General features: G+C 38.9%; 1 protein-coding gene across 2 annotated transcripts in view; it reads left to right on the top strand.

Annotated features, from left to right (window-relative positions):
* The window catches only part of GMDS (GDP-mannose 4,6-dehydratase), a 426,920-nt gene that overhangs the window by 165,730 nt on the left and 240,137 nt on the right, over window positions 1-21,053 (top strand). For both annotated transcript variants that reach the window (XM_056331388.1, XM_056331389.1), the window contains 2 exons: window positions 4,362-4,554; window positions 5,415-5,519. In XM_056331388.1, the coding sequence (XP_056187363.1) occupies window positions 4,362-4,554; window positions 5,415-5,519 (298 nt within the window). The remainder of the gene's footprint in view (window positions 1-4,361; window positions 4,555-5,414; window positions 5,520-21,053) is intronic.

A 21,053-nucleotide genomic window follows, 5' to 3' on the forward strand; every position in this document is an offset into this window, starting at 1 on the left:
AAGCTTTTAAATCTTGTAAAAGACCTTGCTAAGCTTGGTTTTGAATGATCAGTTGGGAAACATCATATTTAAAACATTGCTCTATTAAATTCAAATCTCTGGTAAAGATTGAATCTGGCAATTATAAAGAAAGAAAGAAATGACGGGGGGGACGGACCAAGAGTTCACATTCAAAAGGTAGAAACCAGTTCACAAAACTCACTGTAATTCTTGGAGCCACGTGAAAGAGGAGGCATAATGTGGTTCAATGTATTTGTGTTGTGTCCTGTGATTCCAGGAATGTTATAACTAATTAAATCATATTTTTCTCAAGAAAAATTTATCATCCTATGGGTAAGCCTTGCTATTGAAATTTTTACTTGTCGAAGAATGTGTTTGAAATGTACTAGCGCTGTATCAGGGATGAGTCCAGCAATGAAGATACTCAATATGTAGAAGTCCTATGTACATAAGGGGTCTGTCTGCTTTTTAGTATTCTTTAAGGCAATTCTGCAAAGTGTTCAGGACCTGAAAACCTGGAACTGAAGTACTTTTGACCAAGGATTAAGTATCTCTATTCTTCTATCTACATCTGATGAGTGACACACTGTTAACCGCTATCTATTGAATGGAATAAATAGACACATCTTAAGCGTATACATTCACAGTATCTGCACAGATTAATGATGACAACTGCAGAAGCATGATGTCCCCATTGTACATGGGAAGGGTGCACCAAGGTCACTCAGACTAACACGTTCCATGTAGACAATTTCTGTTTTGTTGGTATGTCCTGCTCTCGCTTTGTCACAAAGTCTGCCCAAAGAGGGTAAAGAAGTACTGGATCCATGCCTTCAATAACTTTTCAGAAAACTTTCAGGCTTAAAGGTCCTGCCAAGCAAAGTCTTCCCTACTCCAGTTGTTACAAAAACTCCTGGTTTTGTCTTCAGAAAAAGCTGTCAGTTGCATGGCTTACTTTACGCAGTTGACAGTAGCTGATAGTTTTGGATTTTTGAGGTTAGAATGGAGTATCTATCTGTCTTAGGTAGCTAAATTAAAAAAAACCTTGTATGTATATAGTTTCTCCAAAGCATAATCAAGACCATCTCTATCAGGCTTTCTGCTCTGACTCACCACTGTCGTTACAGTGTACTTTACTATACAGGGAGATGAGTTTCCTGATTCAGGCACTTAAGATAGTTGTCATAAATCAGGCTGTTTAAAAACTTTCATCTTTAGGTATTACCTAAGCTTTTTTTTCCACTGGATAAACATTTAATCTTTCAGAAAGTGTAACTCGTTCTTAGCTTTCATACAAATGCCTTTGCCATCATTTCCATGGAGTTTTTATTCTCTGATGGTCCCACTGAGCTCAGTGCACCAGTGAAGATTATTTCTACGAGTAACATCTATTGAATCTGATTCCATATGAAGTTTCTATAACTCCGACCCTGGTCTTTTTTTTGTGTGTTGTGCATGCATGTCAATTCTCTCTTGCACGTCCCTCTTAATGAGGTCCCTGCATTATTTTATTATTTTTACTCCAGTCTTACTGCTGATCTTGCATAAAATAACATATATAAGGAGAGGGAAATAATGTGGCAATGGATAACTCAGCACCTTTTCCTGCTCTGCCCTGCTTGATTTATAACTACTTAATCAATCCAGTATTTTACAAAATTCTTCTACATTGTTAACTTTGAATTAATATCAAATTAAAAACTAGTGTGCATTTATCTATATTTGCCATGTTACTGCTCCTATACCGCACAGAGTGTCTTAACAGTCCAGCGTTTTTGGTGTTGGAGGTTTTAGTGGATAAAAGCATTTTTTATTTTCATGAATGCCATTCTAGTCTAACCTGCACTCCAAAATGAAATGTGTTTAGTGGTCTGAGCCCTGTCCCCAGTGAACAATAGTCCACATTACAAAACACCGAACAGGCACAAAGCTGGCAGTTTCTACTTGGGGACACTCAGAGCCGGCCAGCGTGGAGGCACAATTACCTCACACCCCAGGGAGTGATTTTTCTAGGTGAAGACTGAGGTCATTCATAAGGCAACAGGGAAAACCATCTCTCGTGAAACTGGTCTCTGCATCAGCCAGGGAGAGCAGTTCCCAGTGCTGCTGCCACAGACTCATTGCTCGCTCCAGTTAAGAAGTTTTATAATCTGGGAGCTCTGATTTAAGACCACCTCAGTTACATGTGCAATTTACTTTGTAGTAGAATATATAAGCAAAGATTTACGTTTTGGGGTGGTGTTTTTAGCAGGTTATTTGTTGGAAGCAATACCTTAATACAGGTAAATTCCTAGTTCTGCTACAATTAATGTTTTGCCTTTAGTTAGACAACTGGGATGTTACTGTGAATATGTGAAGGTGCTAACCATACAGTAAATATACTAATTTATGTTCATTAGTGCATTATTGACTATATCAACTATTCATCAAGATGTTTTCCCAGGAGTTACTCTGACAACAAAGCTGAGAGACCTTAAGTGGCTGTCATCTTTGTGCCAAATGGATTAAAACAAAAAATGCTCAGCACTTCTCAGTGGATCAGTGCTCAATTTCAGCTGGGTCATACCAGGTTAACAAGCCAAAATATCAGGTGTCTTTTTTTTTTTTTTTTTAAGAAAAAGTAAAAATAAAGTTTGTTTTTGTTCATACCGTTGGCTATTCAGATCAAAACTGTGTGAGAACTTTTTTATTTTGGACCACAGCAACACAATCTAGATTATTTCATACTTGTACTAAATTAACCATAAGTGCAAATTCAAATTAATCTAATTATTTTTATTTCATCTGCTGGGTAAATAAGCCTTAAACCTCTAGTGATTACTGCATAGTGAAGGAAAGTGGCTTAACGGGAGAAATGAATACAGGGCTGGCTGGCTGAATCTGTAAAGAGCCTGAAAAAATACCTGGTAAGTGACAAGTTTCGCACTGATTTCACTGAGATAGCTCGGCTTGTCCAGCTATGGTCAATCACTAGTATTCCATTACTAGTTACCCTGTCACTGAAGACTAATGGAGGGGGGATCATAGATCTGTGCTATCTGACTTTGGTAGTTTCTTACTAACCTCTAGCCTAGATCATATACAGAGACTGTAGCATTGCCATCACTCTAGAGCTCGTTCCTGACAGTCAGTCATCAGCCAGAGGGGACATAGGCACAGTAATTCTTCCTTGGGTCAGGGCAGTTGAGGAGATTGCCCTAAAGGTCCGTTCCCCTTTACTTTTTTATAACATTGGCAAGTATAAACAGGGAGCACTTCTTCAAAAACTGGCATGAGCAAAATCCCTGGGTTGGAGAGAAGATGTAGAAAAGAGGGGGAACGTGCCTCTGTGGGTGCTGTGGGTGAAAATTCTTCAGAGTCCAGGAGCTCTGTCAGTACATCCAAGCAACCAGCCTGTACCCACCAAGCAAGCAGAGGGAGCTCCCTTCTGAGTGTTCTTCCTCCTGCCTGCAGATTGGAGTGGTCACAACACATCTTTTACCTTCAGCTTACTTTTTCAGGGTTTTATTTTAGTTCTGTAACTGCGAGGAACAGAATTAATGTATTTTTGAAACACTCTGAAAGCCTAGACTGAAGCACTGTCACATGGCGTGTGCCACAATCAAGCTCATCATAAAGATAACTGGGAACTACTGGAGCAGGTAGAGAAAGAGGAGCCTTGGTCCAGCAATGTGCACGTGTTTATTATCTTACTTTGAAGGATATGTCAGGTTTCTTTTGGATACCTCCACCCTTTGATCTCCCACTTCAGCATCCCCCTAACCTCTGTGCAGAAGCCACAGCTCTTGTACACCTTCATCAGGTGGGGTTGGGAGTGCATTTGATAGCAGATATATCTATTTGTCTCCATTTTGATGTGTCGTTAAATTGCAAAACTTTGGACCTCGTTTAAAGTTTCTGGTTGATTTATTTTTTTTAATGTTTATTTATGCTGTCATGCTGTCTGTATAACCTAATATTTTAAATATATATATATATGTATATTGGACAATTTTAACCACATTCAAGTGTGTCAAAGATATTAAGCCCAAGTGAATATTGTGAAAATTGGCAGCTATGGAGATGAGAGAGCGCCTGATACTGCTCCCACTGTGGGGAGGCTTACCCCTTACTTCACATGGGAAAGTAATCCTGAGAGGGAGATCAGGGAACACCAGTCTTTTGGTTCTGCTATTTATGGAGCTACTTGTTTATTCTTAGAAATCCTTTGAGGGCACTTTTGTAAACTGAGCATCTACTCTGTCCAAAAGTGTCTAGATGGTCTGTGATAAGTGGTGTATTACTTTGGTTGTACATGATCACAGCATGTGCTGGTTCCCCTAGTAAAATCATTGTGGTTTTTATTTCTTTCTCTCCCTAAGATTTCTTTCGACCTAGCAGAATATACTGCTGATGTTGATGGGGTTGGCACTTTACGGCTCTTAGATGCTATTAAGACCTGTGGCCTTATCAACTCTGTGAAGTTCTACCAAGCCTCCACCAGTGAACTTTTTGGAAAAGTGCAAGAAATCCCACAAAAGGAGACCACCCCTTTTTACCCGAGATCGCCTTACGGTGAGGATTGCTGGTGGTGTGTGCGGTGTCTGTCTGTCTGTTCTCCCCACTCATGTCTCAGGGCTGAAGTCATTTGGGCGTGAGATTAGAATGACGATAGAGCTAAAGTGACTAGACATGTCGAGAGGCATACCTTTATGAATTACTCTATAAAAAGTATTTGCTGCCATTGCCTGGGGGTTGGAAATTAGCATCTCACTTCACAAGACCGTGTTCATTCAGCTCAGAGGTAGAGAACTCTTGTAGAGAGGGGGGAAGGGTGACTTTTCCTTCACAAAGGGTTGTGAGATACCACTGAAGTGATAAGGTTTCATATTTTTTGTTGCCTAAATGAAAAACTCCCGGGAGTTCACTTCTTCCTTCATGAACTCGCATGAAATTTGAAACACTTATTAAAGCAATGTGCATGGAGGAATTTGGTGATAAGGTTTCAAATCAATTTAAGTGTTAAGGCACCAGATTTTCACTTCTATTCCTCCAAAGTAATTTTTTTTTTATTAGCAGGGGTCACCACAGTGGCACATTTCACACACTCTGGCTGTGTTAATTATATTATAAAAGAAAAAGTGCTACGCTGAGTGTGCATAAGAAAACAAGTGAGAAAGTGCCCTAACACTTCCTGGGCAGTTCAGAAGCTGCACAGAGGAGGAATGTTTTCCCATTCCACTGCTGTTTATTGAGCTGGATGTTTTTTTCCCATATGAAGTGTGACACATACAGGGAATGAATCAAATTCTAATGCACTCCACTGTTGAAATGCGGACTTCTCCCTGCATGTGAGAGAGTTGTGTATGTGCATCTGTCTGAGCTGTGTACAAGCAGAGCGGATATACGTAACGCTTTAAAATTATTTTTTGCAGGGGCAGCAAAACTGTATGCCTACTGGATTGTGGTGAACTTCAGAGAGGCCTACAATCTCTTTGCTGTCAACGGCATCCTCTTCAATCACGAAAGCCCCAGGAGAGGTTAGAAAATCCGCGTGAAACCGTTCCCAACTTGGCATACATCTGACCGGAAAAATGAAACAATGCATCCACAGGTTTCATTTAAACTTGCCAGAATTCTGTAGGGAGGGTGTTGTGACTCGTAGCCACTCACAGGGTTTCTTGCAGTCCTCCTGGCTGTCCCCAAGCCTGCAGAGCAGCAGCTTTCCCTTTCAAGCATCATATTCCATTTTGTAGCCCTCTGAGCCTGGAGGGAAGCTTGCGTATCTGATTTTGTGTACCAGTGCTCTCTAGAGACTGCAATGACCTCGTAACATCCCTGAATTTTCTTTCACTCTTGACAATAAATTAAGGCTAAAATATTAACAGGACACAGTAAAAGGCAAGTTTTCTAAACATTTTAGATGGGCAACTGCATAACATGCAATTTTAGGTGTGACTTGTACTGAAGATTTTTATTTGCATATAGATGTCAAATTAAGAGGCAGAAATAACAGACCCTCTAAATTCATAAGACTAATGAGTACAGCCTGGTATATTTTGAAAAATCTGTGGATTATGGCCCATACCTTCTGACAAGACAGCTTTTAACACATGGCTTTAAAATGCCTTTCTGTTTAATCCTTAATAACAATGCAGCTTAAACTCCACTTAATCATCCCTTTTCCTCTTGCAGTACTTTATGAACAATTAATACTGGTATTTAGTTTGAGTAAGAGTCCGTGGCTGATTAAAAGTCTCATACAGTGACAGTTTTCCTCTGCCCTTAAAGTACTATGACTGTACCAAACACTATAAAATTAAACTTTAAATTAACACAGAAAACTGGATTCTCAGTGCAGAAGCCTTTTATTGTGGTCTGTTTCTAAGTGAAAAATAAATTCAAATTTTACAGGAATGCAATTATATAAATTATAGCCTGGCACAAAAAATATAGTAATTTTAGTCATACTTACAAATATAAAATAGACCATAATTGCAACTCTGCTTAAAAAAAAACAACAAAAAGAACTAGTTGGTGTCAATACGATTTAAATACTGATTTAAGTCTTTGGGAGCCACAGCTGTGAAACCTCATAGTACACTGGGCAGGCAGCTTTTAATACACTGGGTAGACAGCATTTACGGTAAGGGTGAATCAAATACTGGTGGTAGAAGTTGTTGCATCACCTCACTGGAGCAGTTGACAGTACAAGTTCAAAATTAAAAGAGAATAAAATCCACTGATTGTTTCATTTAGAAGCCCTAATACTTTGCTTTCTTCTAAACAGTTCACTGTCATTTATTCTCAGTGCGCTGTAAACTGATGCCCAAATTGCTCTGAGTTATCCTTATGTAATTAAAACATTCGGACCAACACAAAGAATGAGGGAATACGCAATACTAAATATTAACTTGAGGGAGCTACTAGATGAGATGGAAATTACAGGAACACATTTACTATTTCTGCTGCTTCTCTATAAGCTTGTGCCGTTTTGAAGGAGGAAAACTTCGGTACTCGTTGGTATTTTGATCCCTCTGAACATTTGTTCCAGCTTGACACTGCTGCAATGGAGCTTCCAAGCCGAAGTCTCTTTTCAACACATTTACTGTCCCTGTGGAGAACCCAAGTCTGTGCTTTGAAGTCTCAGGCTGTACTTTTGGTTGTATGTATATGTTTGGTGCAGTTTTAAGCCCCTTACGCCACGACAGGAACTTTGTCTTAGAAATGTTTTTGGTTGGCTCTGTTTGCTTTAGTGGGAGTACATACCATGGAAGCACCTGTAACCACAGCCCAGTGCCACTTCCTTAGTGTTTTTATGGGAGAAAGTCTGTAAATTTATATAGAGAAGAAAATGGAAGAAAAGTAGTTCTTCGGGTTTTTTTCCTAATATCATCATTTTCCCAATGTTTTTGAAGACTACAGAAGTGCCTTGGGAGAAAAACAGGATTTAACTGGCATTTCTGATTCCTATGTAGAGATGGTAATATACATGGAAGTTTTAAAATGCCTTATTTCATTGGCTTTTTCTTTTTTAGTTCTACTGATTTCAGAGATTGGGAATACCTTATATTCCAATGTGACACACCATTATTCCAGTTGGGTTAGTGTTACAATGAACTGATTGGATACAGCATCCCATTGATGGTGACACTAAGTGCATCTTGCTCACACGAAACATAATCCCCGGGAGTCAGTGGCAAGGAGAAGGTTGTGGCAGTGCCGCTTGCTGAGGTACAGAGATGGTCTGTCCTGGCAGACTGTGCACATTTTTTTCCCCATATCTGAAGTATTAATCACACTTCTGAAAATGCAAGCTTCCTACCGTGAATGTATTTATAGGGAAAGACTGTGAAGAGACAAATCCTAGTATTTTTTGTAGGCAGGAGTCCATGAGGTGTGTTGCACTGGTAATGGTTAGGATGAACAAAATGCTTTTTTGGTACCTGGCAGCCTGTGTTGTGGACTGTGATTGAATACAGAAGTGTTTGTATTTGAAGTACCAGTACTCACGGTGAAGGAAGATGGATTGCAGTTGTCTGCCAAGTGGCTTTTAGCAGCTGGTCACTGAGGCAAAGTTGAACAGACAGTTGTAAAGAGGTTTGCTTCGTGATCTCTTCGTACAGTGTTCAGATATTGTACTGCTGGGGGAGTGATACACAAGTCTAGTGAAAATGAGAACTTTCTAATCTCAAGGTCTGCTTCTGTGAGAAAGGAATTTAGGAATATACACCTCATTTCAGAATACCAGTTCTTCTCCTTAGCCTTCCCAGTTTTAACTCAGAAAGGAGCACCAGTAGTTAATCTCGTGTAGTCTATATAACAATAAGGAACTCTGCAAAGAGTTCATAAGGGTAAAGGGTGCTTAAGTCTAATACGAGAGGTTTCCAATTTCCTGAAATTACCAAAGCTTGAGAGAAGTGCTGGCTTTGAGAAGCTCATTTGATTTTCTACTTCTGTCTTGCTCTGTAAGAGAAAGACCGTAACAAGAGTAGCTCTGAAGATGTGACACCATACTGCAAATCTGAACACTTAAGTTTGCTGTGTGGGCTTGCTTTTAAATCTAATGTTTCATGTTTTGACAGCCACAGTAACTTTAAAAAAAACCACCAGTGATAAATTGTAGGTTGGTAGAACCCACTGTCTGAGCCTTACATCTTAATTTGGGAACAGTACAACATTATTAAATTACTGGGGTCCACGCTCGAGAGATACATATGTATGGAACAACAGAGAATATTATCTAATCTTTCATATCGAGTAAAATGAGTGGCTATGTTAGACTAATCTTAAAATATACATCTACTTTGAGCCTTTCTGTAATACTTTTTTTTTCTTTATATTATACATGCTGCCTTTCATTTCTTAGTCACTTTTATAGTTTTATAAGACAAAATAGTCACTTTTTGACCAGTACATGCTTTTCAGCTCACATAAATCAACACAGCTGCACCAAAGTGAACAGGGTCAGGTTGATTTATGCAAGCTGAGGGTCTGGCATAGTACTTCCAGTAATGGTCTGGTAATGTAAGATAAGCATAATTTGCTTGCTTTGGGGAAAAGACCTGTCTTAGCAGTATACCTTGCTAAAGCTGATTTGTTCAGTTACTTTCATCAATTTTATCCAGGTATAGCTACAAGTGTTTCCTGATTTATGGCAATGTCAAAGGAGAGTGGGATCTTCCATTTTTGAAGCTTATTCATTGTCTGAATATGACACTAGCTGAAAAGCAAAATGCTGTCTACAGTAGGAAGTACCACTACAGTGTAAGTAGTACGCTACAAGGTGGCCTCTGTTTCCAAAAATGAACAAACAAAAGAAAACCTAAAAAACTTTTGCAGAATGCCTTTAAAAAAACCAAAAACACCCAAAACAAAACAAACAAACAAACAAAAAACCCAAAACCAAGCAAAACGACATCATGGGATACCAAATGGGGGAGGTGGTGACCACCAAGTTACCAAGTTGCTAGTGGTAGGTGAACATGGCTCCCAGTATTACCAGTGTGGAAGTGTCTGCTCTACGGCAATATTGGAAAGGTATTTCTGTTCAGTGAGATGACGGTTTTGACAGTGGAAGAGTGAGGCTATTAGCAAGTTTAGTTTTCGGGAAAGCTGAGGCTCGATTCAAGCCTTTTTTACAGCATTGGAAAGATTCCTGTTCTTTTGTTGGGCTCTGGATCTCACTAATGCCTTCCTTTCTGAGTGGGAAAGCAAACTACTTGTTGACAGTATCATTTGTTTCTTCCCAGACAAGCCCTTACTTTTTTTTTCTCCACAGTTTCATGTAAGAACTTTTCTCAGGTTTACAAGATGTGCCTTTGGATGTCTGAGATAACTTTCTGATTTGGTTAACCACTTCATTGCTTGCCTCATTTGATCGTTATCTGCTAAGATGTACAAACATGTAAGCATGTTTCTTGACACAATACAGCAGTAGTTTTGTTTCATTTTTGTTGTGGGTTTTTTTTTCCCTAAGTAATAAATACTTTGCCCCCACACATGACATCATTGTGTAGACCATTCAGTAGGGAATTTTTGTTTGTCTGTTACCAACCCTGGTAAAGCAGTTGTCATCAGACCATTGCTGCATAGCCAGAGGGAAAGGATACAACTGCTCATTTCTGTGATCTCTTTCAGCCAGGGAGGAAATGGCTAGGTGTTAGATTGCAGGCTGAATGTTGTCAAAGTACGTGTAGTAAGATTAAAATGAAAAGAAATCATGACTTAAAGAGAATGGGGAGTGTTCTTTACTTCTTTTGTGCATCTGGATCACAGGTTTGCCGGGGGAAGAAGGTAAGAGGTTCCACTACTCACTGTAAATATGTTTGGGTGTCTTTTGCATTTATGTTTTTTGGTGTTACCTTTTTTTTAACCAGCTTTAAGTCTCCCTTTTGCCTCTGTTTCGTAGAGAAGGCAGAAGCAGATGGTGACATCTGCTATCAACTTTCACAAGAAATCCCTACAATCCCTCCTGTAACAGCTGCTCTTCTGCATCTCCTATAAAGACATGTAGCCAACATCTGCCAGATTTCCCTTGCTCATTTCTTTGGTTGAGGAGACTAATTGCTAGTCTCCTTACACACTTTCTGTGCCAGAGTAGCTTGATCAGCCCAGTGGAAATACTAAGGGCTTTTGCTGGTGCTCTTTTTGTAAGTTTAGGCCTGTGAAAGACATGTGTGTAAAATTTTCAGTGCAGAGCTATGTCTCTTTCATTTAATACAAAATTTCCCCACTCACGAGTATATCGGAATAGCATAAGTCAGCAGAGTGTTACTCGTGTCTTGCTGACACCTTGCTGGATGAGGAAAACGCACACTGGCTAGTGTCATCAAGGATCATCTGCCCAGCATATTGAAAACTTGATGTCAAGGTACCATGGCCAATGTAAAAGGAGTTACTCAGACAGTTGTGTGCTACAGAGCAGCCAAGATCATTTCATGCTTTTTAGCTTGCATGTTTCAACAGAGAAAGCATGCGCTGTCCTGAAGACATGCATTCTTCCTGGCTTTTTCTCCCTGCTGTGAGACTGATCCTGCTAAGTGATCCATGCAGGTGTTTTCTTATCTATACACACAGTCAAACGTCAGTGGGGATAAATGTGGGCATTAGGGTCTACTTGTAGAAATGGATTTGCAGTAATATTGACTGTAATAGTAGAGAATTGCCAGGTAATGCCTCTCTGCTGTTTTACCTAAGTACATGTGTTTTCCCCTTAAAAAAGATCTGGCATTACAAAATAAGTGAATTCAGTTAATTCTGCTGATGTTGAACCTAATACTGACTAATTAGTACTGATGAGAGCACATCACAACATAGAGAGATTTTTATCTAGTTTTTATGCTGCTAGTAAATCATCTTAATGTTAAACTTGTACTTTCCTAGTACTAACCAATACTGATATATGAAGGCAGTGCAATCATGCCATAATATGAGTGGGCTTCCCTCTGTGAGCTTGCATTTTAAAAGCAGTACCAGACTTCTGAAGTAAGAACCGAATAACATTTCTGCATGCCCTTAGCTTTGAGCATCCAGGTAGTCCACCAGGTCAGTGCCACAGAATTTGTCATGTGTGGGAATGAAACAATCACATACACGAACTGAATCACGATATAAAAAGATATTTTTCACAAGTGGGGCACTGATGAAGGAAGGTGTTGTGTTGAACAGTCTAATTCCTGAAATCTTTTTGATTTAGTCTTTACAGCGATAGCTTGTGGGAATTCTCACCATCTCTTAATTACTTTTTTCTTTTTAGTCTCGAAGCAGCCCTGATTCTATACTTCTCTATCTGATGCACTTTTCTGGGGTCTAACAGCAGTTTATCTAAGTAGTTATGGATATAGCTTGTACAAAAACTAAGTAATTTCTTGCCTGTGGGTTCAGATTTTTGGAACAGCTGCATTCACAACCCAGATCTCTCCTTGAGCAAATTATTATCTTATCAGATGCATCTTTTTGTCATTAAATCATGTGCTCCCTTATGGCTTATACTGTGTTGGGAAGAAAGTACATTACATTTTTGCTATTTTCCATGATTGATTTCAACATTTTTTTTAATCTAAACAAAAAATAACAGAGCATCCACACAATTTACAAAATGTCAAAACTACTAAATTTAGAAAACCTTACCCTGTAATTCTTAATACTTCTCAAGTTACATTAGCAGATATCAGTGCTAGTTTCTTAAGGTAATAATTTGAAGGCTTTTTTTCTCTAATGAAATAACAGCCCAGAACTCTGAAATAAAATCTTATGGAAGATACAGAAGTCAGCAACGGGAAATAGAGTGGTCAAAGCATGTACCTTACCTGTAGTGTACTTATGGCTTCATTAATGCACAAACTTGCAGCAAGGTTTTTAGAAAGAATGTGGTTTAGGTGCCTATTTCTCTGTTACTTTCCCTTTGTTACATTTATTTATCCCTGGGCAAAACACAATAGAAAATATGACCGTTCTGCTTTTTTGCGTTATGTATAAATGAGAACGTGAAGTGAAATACAGACAAGTACTGGGAGCTTCATATCTTGAATTGTCCAAACTAGCTTAAAGGAAATGCAGAGTTTGCAGAAGATCAGAAGAACAGAATCGCCATAGTGGTTTCAGCAAGATGTCTATTTAACCCAAGTATCCCATTGCCCTTGCTGGAACATTAGGGAAGAGTACAGGAGATGGTATAGATACAGAGTGGTCATCTCAGACCCCAGCATCTGATGGGTAAGAGACCATGTATGAAGGACACCCACCAGTCCACTGTTTCCTCAGACCAGGGCTCTGTTGGAGTTCAGTCCAAGCTGCTGCACATGAGATTCTGAAGGAAACCACTTTAGCTGGGGAATAAACCTCCGCTGAATGCAGGGTTAAATCATAGCTCAGGTGTACCCAGAGTCTAGGACAAGAAAGTGTACTGCAGGATACATTTTCCCCAAATGTGGAGACTCAGCCACAGTCACACGCTTCTGTATTTCTTATTTTTGTCACTTGAGCCATTTTTCTTGCAGTTGTATCTACACGATTGTTTCATTCTGGTGTGATTCACTAAGATCAAATGTAAAGAATGTCATTGTTTTCTGAAATAGCCAGAGGTGAGAAAGGAAAAAAATCACACAAAAGGAAAGATCACATCATTATTGCAGGAGTTACGTTGTGTAAGTGAATCTATCTTGCATTGTTGATGTTCTATAAGTAATAAATATTTAGTGGTTTATTCATTGTTTCCTAAACTTCTGAAGACTTGTATCTTACTATGATTGTTTACATAAATTCTCTTGAATATATACATTTCTCCTGCAATATACTAGTGTAATTCCACTTTGCCTACTTCCTCGTATGTAACCCAACATGAGTATGGAGTAACAACCATTAGAAACTGCTTCTGGCTGATCTTCAGAGTGCTGCGTTTCACTGCGGGACTGTTCAAGTACCTGGCACTCTGTAGGTCTTACTCCACAACTTTCACATTTGGGGTGAAATCTACCAGGTGGAGAAACTTGGAAGCAGGTTCATACACATAGCTTGGATGTATACAGTGACTGCCATGCTTACCAGACCCATCTTAGTATCTGAAATATTTTCTCAGCAGCATGCATCCTGTTTTCCTTAGAACAGCTCTCCCAAAGGTTGACAGTTCCCCCTCATTAGACCTCTACTTACTTTGTCTTGCATAATTTAAAGAATTATTGTAAAAGTATATCCATTGAAAGTGCATGTTGTTCTGGGAAAGTTATTTGAAATGAACCCACTCAGTCATTTAAGAGATGGGAAACTGAACAAGAGAGACTACAATTCACAATAAAACAGTTCTACTTTTAGTGGTTAAAAAAACTCCGAAGGAGGAAATGTCAATGATAATTCCTCAATAAGTCTTCAGGATTCATTAAAAACAAATAAATGAGAAATGTAACATAATGAGATGTCACCTCTGATAAGATTCATCGTAAGTGGGATTTTATAGTAGTGTCATAGGAAGGTATGCTACATGATCAAAGGTCAGAGAGAAGCTTAGTGCATTTGTTTGGGTCGAATTTGGGAACAAGGGGTTGTTTTCTGCCTTGATGGCACTAAGTCTTTACTGAAAGTTCCCAGAAAGGTATGTTTAAAAATATGAAGCAAAAACACACAAACATTGCTTTTTTTTTAATTTTTTTTTTTTCAGTTTGATTTCAGACCATTATATGCATTATGTAATTTTGGGGGGCACACAAAAGCTTTATGTTTATAAACATAACTGTCATTTTTAAGTAGCTGAAAATCTCAACAATGGGCAGACTGCTAATTTGTGTCAGTCTTGTTCATCTAAATGCAAATATTTTTTGAGCAGATTTTAACCTCTGTTACAAGAACTTACAGCGGTATATACTGTCAGTTCTATGTACTTCCCACGCTGTTGATGTGTGCACACCTTGCCAACCATGCTAAAATATTCCCTTTTTGAAGGATTTGCCTTTCATAGACACTTAAAATTTAATTATATGTTCTACTTAATTGTTAGGCACCAATTGACAAATGAAAGCTATGTCCAAAAGCATGAGTATTCTCAAACAGTTTACAAGTATTTATTGTAATTAAACCTGATACCACATGCTATTTAGATGTTGCAATATGAGTTGCATATTTTGATTTGTATTATATCTCACCCCTATAGAATGATAACTGTTAAAACAAAGGGTTGTGGGTCACAGTTAGCAGGTTTCCCATGAAAGCCTTCAGGGTTGCTCTTTGGTATGGGAAAACAAATTAAAACCAAACCAACAATATCATGTTTTCACTAATTTCTCTTAATTTTTGCCCTAGAACATGTGAGTTTGAGAACCACTGCTATAGAAATACTACAGGAACACTGATGGATTTATTATTTTTTTTTTGATTGTGAGAGCTTGATTTTGTGACATGAAATGTGAATAGATTTACAAGTAGTAAAAAATGTGAATAGATTTACAAATAGTAAAAGAATTGTCCAGCAAAGCAACTTAGACCTCCAGTTTGTCCTTTTTTTTCTCATTTATATTAAAAACCTTACATTAAGAGAGATTTAAGGTGTTTATTCATTGCATCAATATCCATCAATAGGTGGATTGAGAATATTTGTCAGAAACTTTAAAACAAAACTCTAGGCAGCGTGAATCTGGAAAATTCAGAGCTCATTTCAGATTTAAAACAAATCCAGATGACATGAGAAAAACATCAGTAACACACAGAAACATTTTACTTTGCATTTCTTCCTAAAAATTTTTGAAACAGTTCCTTTTAAGTTATAAACCTTCTTTGTGCTTTATTGTTGACACCTTTGTCTTCTCAGCCCCACCTCATGCCCATATTCTGAGTCATTGGTAGGCATGTGTATGTCTATTAGGGATACTTGAGTTGCCTGGTATGCTGTGTGCTCTCACATGAGTATCTATTTGCTGCAGACTGTAAAACAAAACCAAAAAAAAAACCAAAAAAAAAAAGGAAGAAAACAAAAAAAAAACCCTGCAAAAAAACCATGATCTTTTGTTACCATTATTGCACATCTTCAAGAAAAACAGAGACATTGTGCACCTCCAAAGGTCAGGAACAGTCTTTAAACTTCCCAAATTTTATATAATTCTTGAAAGTGGAGTAAATTGAAAATTATCCCTGGTCTTAAGTGCTTTTTTGTTTAGGGATGGTATCAGTGATATACTTCAGTTTAAGCATTTATGCTGAAGTGCCATTGAATCTAGAGCAAAGCCAATCCTGTGGCTGAAAATCAAGCCAGTAATTACTAATTTTAACATGTGTTTTTCAGCAGGAATGTGACTTCCTTTTCTCAAATCCTTGCACTGGTTTTTGATATCCTCTAGGTATGTTGTAGGAAAAGTAGGAGATAGGTGGCTGAAGTGTTCTGTCCTTTAACAGGGGAATGGGCTAGACTGGTGCTAGTAATGTGATTTGCTGTCTTTTGGGATAGCTGTTCAGGTATCACAGACAAACCTCTGCCCTCTGGAAGTTCTAAAACCAGGTGGTGTATGCACTTCTCCTTTGCTGAGCAGCAGAATGGTGTGCTGCTGTGTGTCCTGGGCCATACACAACCTGCCCAGATATGCTGTGATTTCCAGGGAGGGATTTTAATCATGTGACTTTTTGTAAAAATTTCATGTGCTTGTCGTGATCTGGGCTGGCGGGTGGCTCCATGTGTCTCACAGGTGCATCTTCATAGAAACGCCGGTGTTCCTACACGTAGGAGAATGTCTTTGCCTTCAGCTCCGTGTGGTCTAGCATCACAGTCCTTACTGTGCTCTAGTTCGTGGTTTCTGTTTGCAGTGCTCCTCAAGTTTCAGATACTCTGTTTTCTAGCACAGTTTTAGTGTGCTCATAGTCTCAAGTCAATTTCTTTAAATCATATACAATGGACACCAGGTAGCTTGTGTTTTGTTTGTGTCTTCAGGTGAGGATGCTACTGCAAATGAGTCCCTTAACTAGTAAACAGCACACATAGTGCAAATAATAAGCATTTTTCCTTAAACTTGTCTGAGTTTTGCACAAAAAAGTGTGGCACATATACAGTTCTTTCATTTTCAGTATATTTAATGATCCCCATAGACCATGCAATATTTAAGAAAAACAGACCAAGGCTGATGTAACAGTAACTCAGACTGGGAACTTAAAAGCTTGATTTCATGTAACAACAGTAGGCAAATGCTACCTTTGCTGCCGAGTTCTAAAAGTGCTGGTATTACTAAAGAACTGGCAGTAGTTTTTATTGTGCTGGGGAATCCAAGACCTATTGCCAAAATAGTGTCAGAAAAGTAACTGATAAATAAAAGGTCATTATTAAATTTTTACTTGTGTCTCATAATGATGCTTTTCTTGAGAAAAGTATCATAATCTTAAACTGCACTTAAAGGAAAAATAAGCTCTTTGTTTTGAAATCATGGGATGAAGCAATTCTGGGTTTGAGTTCATTAGTGTGCTGCAGTTATTGCACAACTTTGGTCTACTTGCAAGTAAGTCAAGTGTCTCCTGTCACTTGGGTTCTGCAGGTTCCTTGTGGGTTTGGTGGTGTGGTGATATCATCTGGGTTACTGTCACATTTATAGACAGTGATAACCAGGCATCAACACCCATGAAGAAACCCACAGAGTCATCAGGAAATGTTCATCCATTTTTTCCAAAATTATGCATGTGTGTGAGTATGTGGACAATGCTTGAAAATGCCTGATGAAAGCATTGGTATGTTCAGTAAAGTTTGCTCTAAAAGCAGAATAATTATCCAAACTGATAATGTACGCAAGGGTTCATACAAACTTAACGTTGTTTCTACTGGTTAAAATCAGGTAGTTTAATACAGGCAAAAGGCCTGGTATTGAATTAAAAAATTCTGAAAGATTTAACACTTTTTAAAGTATGCTTTTTCTCTAGAGGACTAGGAGGAGGAAAATTGGAACATTAATTCTCAATGGATTAAGTTAAATGCCTTTTATTATTCTGTAGCCTATCTGCAAAGAAATGCTTTTGCAGCCACATGATGCCCTAAGTTCTTTTTGAGTTTCTGCCTTTTATTACACACGGTATTATAGCTGTGATCCTACAAATACTTACAGAGGCATCTTGATGCTTACAGGCTCTGACTCTTAAGTCCGCTTCTATCGATTTTAAAAAGGAAGTTATTACCAGTAAGGGATTAATAGCTCTGTTGCCACGATCAGATTTTCAAACCTGCTGTTTAATGACAAGAGCATTTAGGTTTTTCAAAGCACTTGGAGGCTTATGTGTTTGAAAGGTGAGTGCTTTACAGAAGCCTTTCAAGACAGAAGCATAATGTTAATAGTTTTGAGGACCTGATAATTCCAAAAGCAGAACTAGTGAACTATGTAGTGAAGTAGGAGGCAGCTACCTGGAAATGTTTGCTTAGACTCATTTCCCTTTTACTCTAAAATAATGTTTGTGGGGAAAACTGCTACGTTTAACACCATTAATTTAAAAATGAAAGAAAAATTGTATTTTCCTGTACTACAAGAACATGGGTTTGTGATGCTTGTAAGATACCAATAATTAAAAAAAAAAAAGTAAAACAGCATGAAAAAACAGTAAATATCCAATTTTTCTTTGACTCTGATTCAAGTCAGTTCAATTAGGTCAGATCAATAATTATTTATCTGCCTTGGTATTTCTGAATCAGTTCAAGCTGAAAAATAGAAAATTTTAAAATGTAAAATTATGTGATAAGGGAAGGTCCTCTGGGAAACTCTCTGTTAAACAGTTATTCTCGTCCAATAATCAGGTATTTTCTTCTTGGTTCTGTTCTGGATTAGGTTCAACAGACTTCGGTTTGTAAGAGTTTTGGTTCAGTTCCTTTTTTGGGGGGGGGGGGGGGGGGGAGGAATTAATTAAAACAATTTTCAGTTCTGGAGGAACAACCAGAGCAGAATCATGCCACAGGGGCTTCAAAAGGACAGGGTGGCCCCTTTCGTTCAAAACCTCTTTTTGAAACCCTACCCAAAGACACTGGTCCTGTACGTAAATTCACATCCCTATCCTTTGGGCTCAGTTCTTTAATGCATCTCTAACACATGTCTGGGAGGAAGAGACCTCTGCTTCCTCAGGAGACTTGGAGAAAACTTGATAAGATCAGTTACCCCTGGCTCATTGTTCCTTTAGGTGTCTTCCATGGGAGACCAGGTCAAATCTATTGTTACTTGCCCCTCAAATAACAGACAACCCTGCAGCTGCTTAAATTTGAATTTAAATAGCTGTGGAAAAGATGAGGACTCTCTCATAATCCTAAATAAGCTGATTTATTTTTTTTAGTAGATCTATCTTGTATCATAATAATTGCCAAAGTGTTTACTCACAGGCGCAAAATACTTAGTCTCCTTAATCTCCAGTTATTGTTTCCCTCTTGTCTTGACCTTTCTTGAAGTGTTTTATAAACAATTTAAAGAATAAATGAAATATTAGAAACAGTTATTATAGAGCAGGCAAAGTTATTTGCTTTCCTTGAGTGAAGGGATATAATTTGTAAAGGACTGATTACACTCATTTGTTTTCTGGGTAGCCTGTAAGTTTACTTTACCGTGGCAAGGCAGAATAACAGAGAAATTGTGTCATGGGAGCCAAGTAAGATATTGTAGCGGTAGGAAATCCAATTGCCTTGTTTTACAGCCATTTGTCTTGTCCCTCGTTTCTGTCAAATGATCATTGGAATCAAAAGCACTTAAAGAGATTTTCTTCCTCTGCAGTAATGAGAACAACAGAGACTTTTATGCTGCAGGACATTCCTACTAGGTCTTTCCTCCTCTAACATGGCTACCTGCCAGTCGTTGTTATTATTAAAAGTGGCTTCATTTAGTTCACTTTATGAAGTGGCTCTGCCTGGCTTCATGGCTGTCACTGTGGTTATGAGTCAAGAAGGAGAGCGGGAGCGGGGAGCTCTGATTCAGTGGAGCTTAGCAGCAGAGAAGCAGTTTAAACTGAGAATATTAATTGGTTGCTTTTGACTTCAAACCCACTCTTTTCAAGCCATGCATTCATATCAAAACAAAAATATTGGGAAAGCGTGTTTGATCTGTTTGCTGTACCAATTTTAACACGCTCCAGCCTTGCCTTTGGTTTACAAAGCTCAGTACTAGCAGAACTCCCTTGCGAGCCAGGAGGGTTACCTGGGTGCAGAACCTACTAATGAGAGGTTGGGGTTGAGGTTATTTGACTGCAGCTCTTGGAGAGAAGGGCCATTCCTAGGAGGGAACAGGTTAAGGATTTCAGAAGCTCTGTCTCCAGGTCTGCAGGCAGTTCCCTCTGCTGTGCACTTCTGTCCAAGCTGGGATGAAATGAGATGCGAGGGTCCTGGAATCAAAACAAAGCAGCCTGTTGGCTCCAACACAGCTGGAGCTGGGAAAAAGATGCCTGTTCTTCCTCTTTTGCATGACTTTTTCTGTCTCTTTTCCGATCTCCCTGTGAGGCAGACAGAGTGGAGGCAGTAGAGCAGCAGGGAAGAAGAAAGGGTGATAGTGACTGTCTATTCCACATCGGAGGGCAATTTCTTAGTGTCCCTTTGCAATTAGAAGAACATTTGTCAACCCTGACATCTGCCAACCATAGTTCTGCAATGCCTGGAGAAGCTTATCTTATTGAAGTGCCTTTGTTTTCCCAAGCAGATACAAGAGAAGGCACTGTCATTTCCAAGATCATTATTTGATAGGGCAGGATGCTGTTGTAGACACATATACAATTACATCTTCATTTCTGGTACTTCTGGCAGAAGCAGGGAGGGTGAGGGAGATGCGTTAGTAACAGGCAGTTGGTGTCACCATGATATGATTCAGAATCTTACAGTAACTGTATCCTACAGTAATTTTCTTGCAGGTCTAACACCCTTGGAAAATATTCCTTAGCAGCTCTAAGACACCTCTGAAATATTCCTTAGGTTTTACACTCCTCATTCTGAAATAGTAAATTCTGTAGGTAAACATTTGGTGCTTTATCACCGAAAGGGCTGGGGCCCTTATTCCAAAGAGTGTGGTCAGAGGAAATTAGTTTGAGAGCTGATTCCTTGCCGGCTGCATCTGGAGCCTATGGGGGTGCTCTGGGGAATAAATGTAGATTTGGCTCCAGCTCAAGGGAGGTCCCTTGTCGGGAGATGACATATGAAGGTTATGCATGCAAGTACCAAATCCTCACACTCCCATACTGTGCAGCATTTCACAGCCAGGAGATAAACAGACTATAGCTGTTTTAAAATAACAGCTATGTTTTTTCTCTGTTTATCTCTGTTGGCTGTGCTATTAGGTCACACTTGTTTATTCGTGCTTTGAGTCATCTTCCAGGTCCGTGTGTCCTGTAAATCAGGTATGATACTTGCTGCCAGATATCACTTGCACCTGAAATGCTGGGCACTGTGAGCTTTCTTTTAAAACTTTCATGAATAATTGCCAAAAGGTGGTAGCTACAGTATCCCCAACAAATGCACATGAATGGTCCTCTTTTTAAGCCTAGAATTCCTTTAAACACGCCTGTTGGGTTTTGAGTACCTGCAGTTAAATGGTGTTGCTTTTGGCAGGGCTGGGTGAGCAAATGAGGCATAATCTCTCTGATCTCAGTAGTCTGGTCAGCCA

The sequence above is a fragment of the Falco biarmicus genome, chromosome 3 (assembly GCF_023638135.1).
Source record: "Falco biarmicus isolate bFalBia1 chromosome 3, bFalBia1.pri, whole genome shotgun sequence".
In the NCBI taxonomy this organism is placed as follows: Eukaryota; Metazoa; Chordata; class Aves; order Falconiformes; family Falconidae; genus Falco; species Falco biarmicus.